We start from the raw sequence: 15,761 nt of genomic DNA, 5'->3' as shown, positions 1-15,761 counted from the left end.
AGCAGCAACATGTTCATTACTCATCATCTGGGAGGCAGTGAGAACCCATGAGAGGTGAGAGCAGTAAAGTACCTGTGCATGGATTCGTGGTTGGGCAGCTCTTGGGTTTCTTTCCTGAAGAAAAAGACAACGGGGAAGAACTGAGTTAGCGAGAGCTGAGCATTGGAAAGAAGTTCAAATCAGTACCAGGCTTTAGTCCCTCAGGACAGGATATCCTAGGGCTTATTGAGCCTAAAGAGAAAGGTAAGTCAGGAGCACAGTGAAATCAGAAGCTCCACATCCCCTCCAACAGGTGAACAAGAGGGGTGATGCTTTGCGTTCTTTCTTTAGCTATATAGTATCATGAAGAACACGGGACTGGGGCTAATGGTTGAACTCTTTTTTTTTTTTTCTTCTAGTTTTCCTTTTTATCGTATTTTATTTTATTTATTTATTTATTTAACATTTTATTAGGGGCTCATACAACTCTTACCACAATCCATACATATACATACATCAATTGTATAAAGCACACCCATACATTTCCTGCTCCAAACATTCTCGAAGCATTTGCTCTCCACCGAAGCCCTTTGCATCAGGTCCTCTTTTTTTCCCCCCTCCCTCCCCGCTCCCTGCTCCCTCATGTGCCCTTGGCAATTTATACATCGTTATTTTGTCATATCTTGCCCTATCCGGAGTATCCCTTCCACCCCTTCTGTGCCGTCCCTCTCCCAAGGAGGAGGTCACATGTGGATCCTTGGAATCAGTTCCCCCTTTTCAATCCACTCACCCTCAACTCTCCCAGCATCGCCCCTCACACCCTTGGTCTTGAAGGTATCATCCACCCTGGATTCCCTGTGCCTCCAGCCCTCATAAGTACCAGTGTACAACCTCTGCCCTATCCAGCCCTGCAAGGTAGAATTTGGATCATGGTAGTTGTGGGGAGGAAGTATCCAGGATCTGGGGGAAAGCTGTGTTCTTCATCAGTACTACCTCGCACCCTAATTAACCCATCTCCTCTCCTAAACCCCTCTATGAGGGGATCTCCATTGGCCGACACTTGGGCCTTGGGTCTCCACTCTGCACTTCCTCCTTCATTCAATATGGTATATATATATATATATATATATTCACACACACACACACATATATATATATATACACATATATACATGTATATACACATACACACATATATCTTTTTTTTTTTTTTGCATGATGCCTTATACCCGGTCCCTTTGGCACCTCATGATTGCACTGGCCGGTGTGCTTCTTCCATGTGGGCTTTTTTGCTTCTGAGCTAGATGGCCGCTTGTTCACCTTCAAGCCTTTAAGACCGCAGACACTATCTCTTTTGATAGCCGGGCACCATCAGATTTCTTCACCACATTTGCTTGTACACCACTTTGGCTCCAGCAGTTGTGTCGGGAGAGTGAGTATCATAGAGTTCCAATTTAATAAAAGAAAGTATTCATGCATTGAGGGAGTGTTTGAGTAGAGGCCCAAGGTCCTTCCGCCAATGGTTGACCTCTTGATTGTGAGCCCAAACCTTTCTATTTCAGATCAGAGGTGCCTTGGGAGAGAGACCTAGTAACGTGATACGGCAAGGACACAGGCTGACCACGCTCATGAGCAGCTGCACCGAGTACACAGAGTGTTGTTCTGAGTAGGAATCAGCTGGTTGATAAGGAACACGGAGAGTGATAACAGCAGGAGTTCATTAGGTTAAAAAATCACAAGAAGTAAAACAGACACTTGTGGACTTTAGATCTAGGTTCATGGATCAGGTGAGAGTTAAGGACATTTTGTATTTTTTACAGACATTTTTGAGGGGCAGAGACAGGATCAATATTTGTGCTCCAATAGTCCTGTTCTTTCTTGCCTGAGATAGGACAAGGTTTGTTAATGTCGGTTAGGGTGTGCTCCAGAGTGATGGATACCTGTCCCCTCTCTTACTGTAACACACAAGGCAGCTGCAAACATCTGCAAGTTTGCTGTAGTGTGGGGACTTCTTCTGTGTTGCTGTAATCCTAGAAGGCATGCTGTAAGCATTTCAAATACCAGCAAGAACTCCTACAGTGAACACGGTTCATCAGAGCTTACAGACTAAGAACACACGCGGAAGAAGGAAGAGGCGGTATACATCTAAAACAATAGGCACTGAAATCCTTCTGAATAGCAATAGAACATTATCTGATATTGGCTGGAATATGAGTCTCTTAGGTTCAAAGATACTCAAAATATGCCTGAGGAAGGGCTGCGTCCTCAAAAGAGTCCACCTTTATGATGTGATGGAGCAAAAATTTTGGGGACCATCTTTGCTAATGGATATGACTCAAAAGGAAAGGAACAACAGCAAGCATCCATTATTAATTAGAATGTGGTTTCATTGTTGCTATCCTGCACCCATAATGGCTCATCTGCTCACTGAGGCCCTTATGTAAGCAGTTGGCCAGTTGCTTACAAATGAGTCTTGGATCCACAATCTGCACTCCCCGTTATTCACAATGACTTGTTTTGTTTGTTCTTTGATAACTGACACATGATCCCTTTGACATCTCATGATCACTCAGGCTGGTGTGCTTTTTACCTGTGGGCTTTACCTCTAGCTCCTAAATCCTTCCTCCTCACACTCCAAACTATCATGATGCCAATTCTACCTTACAAATCTGGTTAGACCAGATGATGTGCACTGGTACAGATAGGAACGGGAAACACAGGGAATCCAGGACAGAGGATCCTTTCAGGACCAGTGCTGAGAGTGGCAATACCGGGAAGGTGGAGTGGAAAATAGGACCTGATTATAAGTATGTGTATATTACACCCTACCTGGGGGATGGACAACAGAAAAGTGGGTGACGGGAGATGTTGGTGAGTGCAGGATACAAAGGATAATAATTTATAAATTATTAATGGTTCATGATAGAGGGGGTGGTGGGGATGGAGGAGAAAAATGAGGACCTGATACCAGGGGTTCAAGTGGAAAGCAACAGTTTTGAGAATGATGACGGCAACAAATGTACAATGTGCTTTACTCAATGGATGGATGTATGGATTGTGATAAGAGTTGTTCAAACCCCGAATAAAATTATTAAAAAAATAATCAGAATGTGGATTGTCCAAAGTATGAATCTCAGAAAATAGGAATTCACCAAAAAATCAAATTGATCACATGTGCAGATTCAGGTTGAAGCTGAAGAAAATTAGAACAAGTCCACGAGAGCCAAACTGTGAGTTTGGATATATACCCTCTGACTTTGTGACTGCCTCATGAACAGAACTGAGGCACTGAAAACTAATGATTGAAGATCACATGATCTGTGAGATGACAGCAAGAATATCATGCCTGAAGAAACATAAAAGTATGGGGAAGGGAGGAGGGAAATGAGGAGCTCATGCCAGAGACTCAAGTAGTAAGAAAATGTTTTGAAAAAGATGATGACAGCATATGTACAGATATGTGTGACACAATGGTATGTATGGATTGTGATAAGAGCTGTAAGAGCCCCCCCAAAAATTTAAAAGAAAGATAAAAGTAATTAAGAGACAGGACAGAAAAAAAGGACAAAAGGAAAAAAACCCAAATGGTTGTCACAGGAGACTCTGAAACTTGTTCTTAAAAACAGATCAGTTAAAGCAAATTGAAGAAACGATGAACTGTCCTAAAGAGTTGAACAGAAAATTTCAAAAGGCAGTTTAAGAAGACAAAGTAAAGCAGTTTAATGAAATACACAAGGTCCTGCCATTAGAAATCAAAAGTGTAGAACCCAGTCAGCACACTTTAATATAAAAAGACAAAGAGAAAAATTCAAGCCGCAACTTACAATATTGCAAGGAAGTATCTGGGCAAAATATTGAATGATACCAGAAGTATCAAAAGCAGGATACACAGAATCACTGCACCAAAAGGATGAGCTGGCATCCAACCCTTTCCAAGGTAGCATACAATAGAGAAAAGAAGTACTGAAGTAGAAGTCCACGCTGCACTGGAGACGTTAGCGGAAAGCCAGGCTCCAGGAACTGACAGAATGAATACCAACTGAGATGTTTTTACAAGTTGATGCAGTGCTGCAAACATTCATTAATTTATGCCAAGAAATCTGAACACCTGGCAGTGGACTGGAGGAGACCTGTCTTTGTGCCCATTCAAGATAAAAATAATCCTCGAATATGTGGAAATTATTGAACCATAGCAGTAATACCCTATGAAAGTAAATTTTGCTGAAGATAATTCAAAAGTGGTCAAAGCAGTGGATTGATGGGAGCTGTCAGAAATTCAAGTCAGATCCAGAAGGTGATGTGGATTAAACTGTGGATAAAATTTTTGAAGAATGCAATTTTAGAACATTAAACTGTGCTCATGTGGAACCTGCGCATTGACCAAGAGGGAGTTGTTTGAACATAACACAGGCATGGTGGTTGAAAATCGGGAAAGGTGCGCTTCGTGTTGTTTTCTTTCACCATACAAGTTCAATCCGTATGTTGAGCAAATATCCAAGAAGCTGGGCTTTATGCAGAAGAACATATCACGGTTGGAGGGAGGCTCATTAACAAGCTTACGTTGACGTAACCGTACATGCTGAAAGTGAAGAGCACTTGAAGTGATGAAGACCAAAGGCTACAACCTTCCCTGTGGATTACAGCTCATTGAAAAGAAATTCAAATCCTCATTTTGGACGAATAGATAATATCATGATAAATGGAGAAAGGAGTGACGTTTTCAGATACTTCATGTACTTGAATCCATAATCTGTGCTTATGGAAGCAGCAGACAATTGGGCAAGGCAGCTGCACAAGACTTCTTCAGGGTGTTCAGAAAAATGATGTCACTTTGAGGACTAGAGTGTGCCTGATCAAAACTGTGATAATCGTAATTGCCTCATCTGCATGTGAAAGTCGCACAATGAGGAAGGCAAACTGGTGAAAAAGGGATACAGTTGAGTTATGATTCTGTTAAAGAATATTGGAAGGATATGAACTGTTAGAAGGGAAATGTATCTTCTGGAAAGAAGTACACCCCAAATGCTCCTTTGAAACTAGAGGCACATCTCAGGTACTTTGGAGGTGTGATCCTGAAAGACCAGTTCTCACATAAAGATATCATGCTTCGTGAAGCACAGGGTCAGTGAAAAAGAGGAAGACCATAAAGGAGATGGATTGACAAATTGGCTGTAATCTTGGGCTCAAACATCATAACAGTTGTGATAATGACACTGGAGCAGATAGTGTTTTGTTGTACTGTATATATAGGTTCTGTGATAGTTAGATTTCATGTAAACTTGGGTGGACCAGGATTCTCCCATGATGTGATCTAACTTCATGATGGCACTTTGGTGAAGTTGCTAAGCAGTTGTGAGGAGAATAGACCTCCTTAATTGAATCACAGCATTGATATCTGTGAGAGCTTTCATTCAAGCTATGGCCTATGATGGGCTACCCCTGAAAGCCCAGATTTTTAAAAAAGGTATATATTAAAATTTATTAGAATTATTGTTATTATTATTATTATTATTTTTTTTTACAAAAGAACCTTATCACCTTCAATGTACTCTCCACTAATTACACATAATACATTGGTCAAATCTGAGATTCCCTTCCTGGAAACATTTTCATACTCATCTGTTTGGATGACTGACAGCACCTCCCTCATTTTTTTCGTCACCTCTTCTGCATAGTGAAATCATGTCCCTCTTTATTCACAGAAACAAAAGAAGTTGCATGGAGCGAGGTCAGGTGAGTAAGGTGCATGGGGCAGCAGAGTCATGCTGATTTTTGCCCCAAACTTGAGCACTGACCTGGCTGTGTGAGTAAGTGCATTGCCGTGGTGAAACAACCTGTGCCCCATCTGCCACAAATCAGGCTCTTTTGTGTCACACACTGTTATGCAATCTTTTCAGAATCTCTAAATAGAATGCTTGATTAACATTTTGACCTGGTGGAACCAAGCCCAAATGCACTATCCCCTTCACATCAGAGAGCAAATGAGTATCTTTTTGATCTTTGGTTTCACTTCATGAGCTTTATTGGGCGAGGTGATGATGGTGTCCTTTACTGGCTTGATTGATGTTTGCTTTGGGGGTCATAAGAATCGCACCAGGAATGACTTTGGGGAAAAGTCTGTGTCTCTTCAGAGCTGTTCTTTCAAAGCACAGTATGTTTCTACTCGATGCTCTTTATGTTGGTCAGTCAGAACCCCAGAAACAAATTTAGCGGTGATCCTTCTCATTCACAAATCTTCCATTAAAATTGGAAGCTTACCCGAGCCTCAAGACAGTCCAGATAACTTCCCCATCTCTTCAATAGCCCATCATCGGTCTTGAAACACAAGTGCACAAATTTTATTTACATTTTCCTCTTTTAGGGAAGTTCATCAGATGTCCAGAATGAGGTTTGTCATCAATCATTATTTCACCTTTTTTGAAATGAATAAACCACTTGTACACTTGAGTTTTTCCCATAGCGCAGACCTTGTAAGCTGTGTTCAAGATTACAACATTTCCCACGTATGTTCCCAAGCAGAAAGCAAAATGTCACTGCCACATGCTGTTTTCTTAAATTGGCCATCACACACACACACACACACACACACACACACACACACACACAAGGTTCAAGTGAAACTGCTTTTACAAAAAAAAATCACTGAGAGAACATTCCCCGCGCACCCACAGGGTGCACTAATTCAGAACGAGTTTCTCAATGCTAGCCTACAGGGAAAAAGGTATATTCTCCTTTTTCATGGATACCCCTTTATATTCCTAATATAAACTGACTGTGCATGTCTACTGCGGATTTGGATCCTGATGATTATGAAAAATTATGATCTTTTCAGCAAGAACAAAGCCTAAAAATCACTCTGGCTGTTGTTCACCCTGGAGGTTATCACTCTCCATCACCCTCATTGGGGATCAAGAGTTGACGTTACCTTGCAGGCAGTTAAGTGACTCTAGCGCAATTACAACTGAAAAACATGGGAAAAGAGGTTTTGTAGGCTCAATCTGAAATTTAAATCAAATAACTAATACAAAATCACATCAATAAATACTGAGAAGCATTGTATGAAATTCAGATGAATAAATTACCTTCACAAACGATGTGAGCGACTTCATTTGCAGAGCAGGATCTCTGGTTCCAGGAATCAGAAAGACACTGCCACAGGCTGGTGTCACTTTTCTGACACCGAATTCCATCTACCCACAGAGGTTGAGACCCTGACTTGATACCAGCAGAAATATTGAGCTGCCCAGTGTTCCCACAGCCCAACTGCCTGCAGATCACAGCCAGAGTGGTGGACTCCATCGGGCTATTGCAGACACTGCCCCACGTGCCGTTGTAGAAGACTTCCAGCCACCCAGCACAGTCATAGTCATCACTCACCAGCCTCAGGGCCAGAGACTCTGAAAGTAGAGATTGCTATTTAAGAATTTATCCATGGCCTTTGGGTGAGATCAGTAAATTGTGTATACGTTTCTCTAGAGTAGTACAACTGTTTGCATGCAGGACGGGGTGTGCAGATAGTAGAGGTTTCCAAGGGCTGAGGGTTCGCCTTGTGAGTTTCACCATGGGAACCAGTGGCAAGGCAGTTACAATTGGAGCACTAGGATCCAATGTGGCACTCTTGATAGTGTCCTCCATCTAGGGGATGAAATCAAATGTAAGGGAGCCTCACCCTTGCAGGAGTTCATAAGTCAATTTCTGATCTCTTTTCTTAATCAGCGCACCTTTCCCTCGACCTGCGATCTGCCATCTCTCATATGCTGCTCTGGGTGGACGGTAGAAAGTAATTTCTGCCTCAATATAGCCCCGGGTAATGAAGAACCAAATACTATCCAGTCCTTTCCCATCCTCATAATTTTTATTATGTTTGAGCCCATCGTTGCAGGCACTGTGCCAATCTATCTGATGGCGTCTTCCTCTTTTCCACTGCCCTTCACTTTACCAAGCATGACCTCTTTCCCCAGGGACTAGTCTCTTCTGACAACATGTACAGAGTATGTATGAAAAGTCTTGTCGTCTCTGCTTCTAAGAAGCACTCTGCCCGAACTTCTTCTAAGAGGGATTGGCTTGTCCTTTTGTAAGTTTATGGTGCTTTCAATATACTTTACCAACACCAAATTGCAACACATCAATTCTTCTTTCATCTTCCTCACTCAATATTGAAATTCCACATGCTTGTGAAGCAATTGAAAATACCATGGGGTGACTCAGGCACACCTGAGCTCTCAAAGTGACATCCTTGATGTTCCAAACTTTAAAGAGAGCTTATATAGCAGATTTATCTAATCAGGTCAGTGGATAACTTGAGTGCTGCTTACCAGAGCATTGATGATGGATACAAGTAAGATGAAATCCACAACAGTTTTAATCTTTTCCACTTATCATAAAGTAATCAATAATCAATTGGTACAGTAGTGAGGATTTTGCTTTCTCTACATCTAATTGTCAACCATATTGAAAATTGTGATCCTAGATCTTCATCAAACAGCACTGCAAATCCTAATTTTCAGCAAGCAAGATTGTGTCATCTCTATTTGAAGGTTGTTAATAAGTCTTACCCTGATGCTGAATTCTTCCTCATAGGGTTCAGCTTCTCTAATGATTTGTTGAGCATACAGACTATATAAGCATGACCAGAGCATACAACCCTGCCACACAACCCTCCTGACTTTGAACCACGCAGTGTTCCCTTGCTTTGTTTGAACAATTGCGTCTTGGTGTACAGGTCCATCGGGAGCAAACTGAAGTGTTCTGAATTCCCACCTGTCTCGCTGCTGTCTATAGCTTGCTCTGATCCACGCAGTTGAATGTCTTCTCACAGTCCAGAAAATATAAACAAGCAATTCTCTGGAATTTTCTGCTTTTAACCAAGATCCATTTGGTGTCAGCAATGAGTCTGTCAATTGTCTGACCGTGTGTCATACGTGTGATTGCTCGCATGTTGGTGCCTTGCTGTTAGCTGTGCCCCTGTTATATCAAATACCACCAGAATCCCCAAAAGTGGACATATTTCAGCAGAGCCTCCCGACTAAGGGCAGACAACAAAAAAGGAATACGCTGTCCACATCTGAGCAATTAGCCCTGAAAACCTGGGTCTGAGATAGGGTGTAGAGTAACTGAGGTCAAGGGAAGTAGCCTTCCAGTTATCAACTGAGATTCAAGATGTTAGTGAGATTTGAAGTAGATCATTATTGTTACTATGTCTAAAATACAAGTCCTGTTTCTTTGGGAAACAGTAGAAATGTGCGGTGAAATCTATGTAGGGAGACATTTGTCACCCGCAGGAATGTGAATAGCAAGGACCATAGCTCCCAGTCTCTCAGACTTGTTTAGCTAAGGTTCCCAAAGCCCATGTCCCAATCATTGTGGAGTTTCAAGCTGCCTGCCACCAAACATGGTACCCAGATAGAGAGCTTACCTGAACACACAACCCCTGCATCCTCCTTGTGCCTGCAGTCGTGATGCCCCCATTTCCGGGAAGCACAACTCCACACATGGGACTCTTCTCCTGTGCAGTTCAACTCATCCAGCCAGATGGGTCCTGCTCCTTCCCCAAAATGAGCAGAACCAGTGGTGGTCAGGGCCACGCCACAGCCCAGCTGTCTGCAGACCACGTGGGCATCCCTGAGGTCCCAGCTGTCATCACAAATGGTGCCCCAGGAGCCGCCATGGTAGATCTCCACTCTCCCCTCACAGCTGCTGCTTCCATTCACCAGGCGGAGCCATCTGCTCTCTGTGTGAGACAGGAGCTTCAACAGGGCGTTTGCAGATGGGAAATTGTAGAGAAGGCAGCTGTACAGCGATGGGAACAGATTCTGCACCTGTAGGCGCCCTCACCTGAGCAGTTGGCCCCACTCTCCTCTGAGACTGCTGCATCAGACATGGAGACATTGCACGGGGGCAGCAGCTGCGTCTGATTTCCTATAGAAACGAGACGTTTAGGGGAGCAGAGGGGCTGTGCCATGGAAAGTGGAAATAAATAAAATGAATATTTACTGAGGGAGCCTGAGGTGAAAAGGTTAATATTGGAGTAAAAGTATCATAACTCCAGAGTTGACCTTTATAGAGTCCCACTTCTGACAATGACAAATAGGCCTCTTTTCAACAATATATTGTCCTTATGGTGACACAGGAAAAGTAGGCAAAGGTGTACTGACCCATGTAAGGTTAACCTTTGGAGACAAGGTCTCAGAGAAATGCGAAGGGCTACTGGATACAATGGAGAGTGATTAAGAAAGACATCTGTCAGTGTCAGTAAGATGTGGAAAAAAATGATAAGTTAGCAAGGGTTCATGAGGAAGTGAGATAAATGAGATGAAAACAAGGACTCAAGTAGAAAGAAAATGTTTTGAAAATGGTGATGGTGGTAACATATGTGCAAATGTACTTGACACCATGAATGTATGTATGGTTAGTCAAAAGAGATGAACGAACCCCCAATAATATGATTATAAAAAAGGAAAGTGATTAAGGAACTGGATACACTAGAAAGTGATTAAGCAAGTGTGGGATTGGTGAAAGAACAGAGAAGTGATATTGTGGAAAGAATGGAGAGCCTAGAAAAGACGAGGATATACTTGGACTCAGTTTGTGATAAAGGTGACGCTGCAGGAGAAAAGCAGTTTTAAGAAAGAATGAGGAGCCAATTAGAAATCCATGTAAGAATACAAAGCTTGTCCCCTTCATCACATCAGGTGTAGAAATAAATTGCACAAGAATTGATCTATTATATACAAGAGGCAGACAATTTAAGTTCCCAAAATTGTGTAAAAGAGTATCTCCATGATCTTTGCTAAGAAAAAGCTCTTTTAAAATGAACATAAGAAGCTTCAAGTGTATACAAAATACTGATGAATTTGTATTTCATTAAAATTAGAAATATGGCTCATTAAAATTTATTAAGATAGTGAAAACAAAATGGCAAACGTTAAACACCCAAGAAAAGACATATGTATTTACTAAAAAAAAACCATTTTCACATGGTTGGTAACATCATTGCTGGTTATAGTCAGAATTGGAAACAAATCACTGCCAGTAGTTACATGGTTCAATATATTTTCATACGATCTCTTTATGGGATAATTTACATGAAAGTATGAATGAAACACTGATTTAACCAACGACATGGATGAATCATAAAAATAATATAGAGTCAAAGAAGTAAGACCAAAAGGAATATTCTGAAAGTTAAAGTTTTAAAAAATTGGCAAATAAAAGTTAGAAACACACTCTGCCTAATTTTTCTATGACAGAGACTGGAAAAAATGAGTGAAAAACATGGAGATGATAAGTCTTGAGCAAAAGACAGGAATATAAAAATTGGATTAAAACGTGATTGGAAAAGGAGGCCGAGTAAACAACAGTGACGGAGGAGAGAGAAGGAGCAGGGCTCTGTACTGCATCTGCCCATTTTGAGACACGGAAGGCAAAACCAAGGCGAGGAGACACCAGAGCGGCAGAGAGCGAGCCCTTACTCCTCTCTCACCTGAGCAGACCACAGAGGCTGTGCTTCCCTGGGCACACGCAGGAATCCCCAGGACAGTCACAGGGCAATTCCACAAAAACGACTCGAGTCCTGAGCAGTGAAATCTGTGATTCAGGATCTGCTCCCTTCCTTGCTGAGAGGATGCTCTTGGGGTGGAGACTGCGACTCCGCAGTTCAGTTGGTGACAGACGACATTGGCATTGGCCATGCTCCAGTGGGAGGCACAGAGTGGCCTCCAGACTCCAGAAAGATTCATCTCCACTTGTCCCTCACACTGGGAGCTGCCATTTTTCGTGAGCCGGACTTCTGTGTACTCTGGTGGAAAATGATGAATTTCAGAAAAAATGTGTTTTTCTTAAGCCAAAAGAATATGAAGGCAAGTTAAAGATCCCCTGTGATACTCACCTGAACAGACAACGTGGACGGTCTTTCTGTGGGGACAAGTGTCTCTGGGACAGGGAACTCTGGGACAGAGCCAGAGCAAAGATTCTTCCCCCTTACACTGGAATTGCTCATTCCAGACCTTTCTATTGGCATCTCTCAAGGGCATGTCCCTCAGGACAGATGCAACTTTGCCACATCCGAGCTCTGCACAGATGACCTGGGCAGTGAGGAGTGTAAAATTCACATGAGACACTGCAGTCCAGTCTTCTCCTGAATTCACTTCCACTTGCCCTGAGCAGGGTCCTTGTCGTCCAACCAGATGCATAAATTCTAAGAGAGGAGAAGCAAACCCAGTGAGTGTTCATGGTCCTGCCTTGACTTTTGGTAAAGACATTACAGGTTAGTGGTGAGGCATAGGACACAATTCTAATATTAGTGCATAAAATGAGAACCAGTGAATGTTTCTGAAGAGCTTTCCAAGACAGTTTGAAACATAGGTTTAGAATGACATGCTGGAACATGCTTTGGGAATAAATAACACTTTCATATTGGGGTCTGGAACCTTCATGTAACTTGGAAATTTCACAGTAAGAGGACATTGAAACTGTATTGCAGAGGTGTGAAAAGCACGACTCACTTAGAGGTTACAATTTTTAAAAAGGCGATGAGGTGGGTAATGAGGAGGGTCATCAGACAGGAGAGAATGTAGACCAATTAGAGAAGGTTAGAAGGTTATTCTGAGCTGCTGGGGCTAGAATTCTGACTATGTCTCTGTCCTTTCCTATCCACTGCCACTGGAGTTAAGGAAAATTATAAAATCTGGATGTGTCTTGAGGGAGTACTTGAGGAGAGGCCCAATGTCCATCTACTACCTTAATATTAAACCTATAAATATATGCTCATAAATATCTTTCCCCATCACCATATATAAATATATTTACATATGCACATGCTTGTATTTAGACTTCTATAAATGCCCTTTCCCTATCAGATCATAATGATCTATATATAACCTCCTCCCTCGAGGATGGACAACAGAAAAGTGAGTGAAGGGAAACATCAGACAGTGTAAGACATGAAAAATCATAATAATTTATAAATTATTAAGGGTCCTTTGTGGAGAGAGGGGGAAACAGGAACTGATAGCAAGGGCTCAAGTAGAAAGAAAATGTTTTGAGAATGATGATAGCAACAAATGTACAAATGTGATTGACACAATGAATGTACATATGGATTGTGATAAGAGTTGTATGAGCCCCAATAAATGATTTGAAGCACAAAGATCTGCATGTGGAAAGACATGCCAAACTGCCGACAAAAAGATGACTGAAGAGGAGAAATACAGCGAGTGAAGGGCAGCCTTGCGCTCTTTCCCCGAGGAGGGTTACTTGGGTGCAAAGACCGTGTAACCCTGAGTGTGTGACTCTTTACATGTCAGGACTATTGTGCCAGGAACTTGGCAGAAATGCCCAGTGATAATGAGATTCATTGTGAAAACAACAGGAATCTCCCTTAGGGCTGAGTGTGCTCTAGTGTGACAGTGTTTGTTACCTACCAACCAGGAGAACACCTTAAACCTGAAGTCATGGTACCCTGAATAGCCCCTGAATTTGAATTTTTGCAAACTTCCTCCTTCAGTGTGCAAATGAAAACTGGCGAGTGGAGACCTTGAGAGGTCGTCTCTCCCTGGAGTGGCTCTTCCTTCCCTCCTGACTCAATCTCCAGTCTTGGGTTGTTATTCCGTGCATATCAGGTAGCTCCCTGCTGGCTGGAGTGCTACAGGCTAAGCCACTTTCATGATTGAACACTTTATTTTACAGGCAAGTTTTGATGGTAGAATGTTTCAAGATTTTTTAGGTGTTCTAAGCAGAAAACAAGTTGTTCATATATGAGTCTACATCTTATAGAATCTCAGACAGATAGAAATGTTTGCGATTGGGGAGCTTGGATATCTATCTTGAACGCCTAGTAATGCCATTTGATCTGTGAGCTGGTTCTCAATGAAAGCATATGAGTCAAGTCAACTTGTGGGTCATGTCATGCCAGAGGATTTTCTTACAAATTTGCGTCTTAATAATTGTGTGTGACAGTAATTGATATGTTTTAATTCTATAATTTGTATTTGAATGATGTTGTTTACAAAGAATATTGAAAGTATCATGGACTACCAGAGAACAATTAAATATCTCTTGGACAAAGTATAGCCAGACGTTTCCTTAGAAGCAAGGATGGTGACATTTCATCTCACATACGTTCGCCAAGTTATAGGGGAGACCAGGCCTTAGAAAGGACATAATGCTTGGTAAAGATTTATAAATTGCAAAAGCCTCAATAGAGAAGAAAGATACAAATATTTTGGAAAACTCTTATTGAACAAGTGTTAAACATATTTCATCAGTGTCCTCTTAACCCCCGTGACATCACGCTGTGGGCCAGTGAGGTCGACCCACGTGGTGACAATGTCAGAAGAGGGACACCGAAAAGGCTGTCTATAAGGTGCTTGGTAGGGTTTCAGCAGAAATGTATAATTCAAATTAAAAAATCTCTGTAGTTATTATAACAACAAAAACGTTTCCTAGGTAAGGGTATCTTATAATTTATAATATACTGACTAGGCTGAAACTCAGTGCTAATCTACTTCTTGAGCCTTGACATGTGCTCAGCACCAGAGCTGTCAGTATTTCCCAATTTTAATCCTGCTGGACTCAACGTACACTGAGACTTGACTCAATGGTTTGGGTTGCAGATTTGGATGCTGCTGCTTTGAATAATGTAGCTTTGCTTGCCTGTACTACAATCACGACACTGTTTTTAAACTACAGCTTTATTGTCATATAATTCACCAATTATACAACTCAGTAGTTCAATCACGTCAAGAAGAGTTGTTCAATCACCAACACCCCACAATAAGTTTTAGAACATTTCCTTCAATCTTGTACTTAATTGTTATTCGTCCCTATTTCCCCTGTGCCATACCCGCAAAGGACCTTTAATGCAGTTACTTTAGCTATACGTTTCCCTATCCAGGATGTCATATACAGAAAAATATAAAAAGCTCAATAGACATCAACAATAACAAAAACGTCCAGCAAGAATAGCAAAGTAAAACAGATATGAACCTTGAAAAGAAAGCAGAAAGTATTAAAATGACATTCCAGGAACTAAAGAATTTGGGGAGAATTTGAGTCACATATGAGACTGATGAGAAAAAACAGTCATTAAAAAGATAATGTGCTTATCCTTCATTATTCATGCCTCTCCCATCCCCCCAAAAAAGTTTAGTAAGTTTAGGACCCCTCTTTGGTCTAGTTGGTAGGAGGTTAGAGTCTTCTCATTCTAATCAAAATACTTTTTATGTAGCAGGTTTTAGTTAGTTCCTATAGTTTACTAATTTCTGTTGAGTTGATTCCAACCAGTAGCAAGCCTGAAGGACAGGAGAGCTCTCCAGGGCTTCTGAGGCAGTATTATTTTCAGAAGCAGACTGCCATAACTGTTTTCCACTGAGCAGCAGGTGGGTTTGAAGTACAGATCTTCCAGTTAGCAATAGAGAGTTTAACCACAGTTCCACCAAGGCGTTTTGTCACATATTAGATATATGTGGATTAGGATCCCTGGTGGTTGTATGGCTAGTGTTGGGATGTGATCCACGTGGTCAACAGTTCAAAACCACCAGTAGCTCTACAGGAGACAGATGGGGCTTTCTAGTCCCATAAGCAGTTACAGGCTCAGAACACACAAAGGGTTTTTATGAGTCAGCATTGACTTGATGGCGGTGAATGCTGGATTACAGTAAGATTTCACATCTATCAGATTAGAACCCTATGAAGCAGCACTGTGGGTGAGGTCCACAGTGATAGCAGCGATGGATTAAACAGTAAGCACAGTAGCAACAACTTAGAGCACGCGAGGGGCACTG

The 15,761-nt window shown here is 41.8% G+C and overlaps 1 protein-coding gene across 1 annotated transcript in view; it reads right to left on the bottom strand.

Annotated features, from left to right (window-relative positions):
* The window catches only part of LOC142451657 (antigen WC1.1-like), a 117,112-nt gene that overhangs the window by 95,603 nt on the left and 5,748 nt on the right, over positions 1-15,761 (bottom strand). The window contains exons 3-7 of the mRNA XM_075553370.1: positions 11,867-12,175; positions 11,462-11,776; positions 9,814-9,897; positions 9,395-9,709; positions 7,062-7,376 (exon numbers count right to left, since the gene is read on the bottom strand). Coding sequence (XP_075409485.1) covers positions 7,062-7,376; positions 9,395-9,709; positions 9,814-9,897; positions 11,462-11,776; positions 11,867-12,175 — 1,338 coding nt within the window. The remainder of the gene's footprint in view (positions 1-7,061; positions 7,377-9,394; positions 9,710-9,813; positions 9,898-11,461; positions 11,777-11,866; positions 12,176-15,761) is intronic.

Source organism: Tenrec ecaudatus, chromosome 6 (assembly GCF_050624435.1).
Source record: "Tenrec ecaudatus isolate mTenEca1 chromosome 6, mTenEca1.hap1, whole genome shotgun sequence".
NCBI classification, from domain to species: domain Eukaryota; kingdom Metazoa; phylum Chordata; class Mammalia; order Afrosoricida; family Tenrecidae; genus Tenrec; species Tenrec ecaudatus.
The sequence above is the reverse complement of the archived record's forward strand: the minus strand, read 5'-3'. Positions and strand labels throughout refer to the sequence as shown.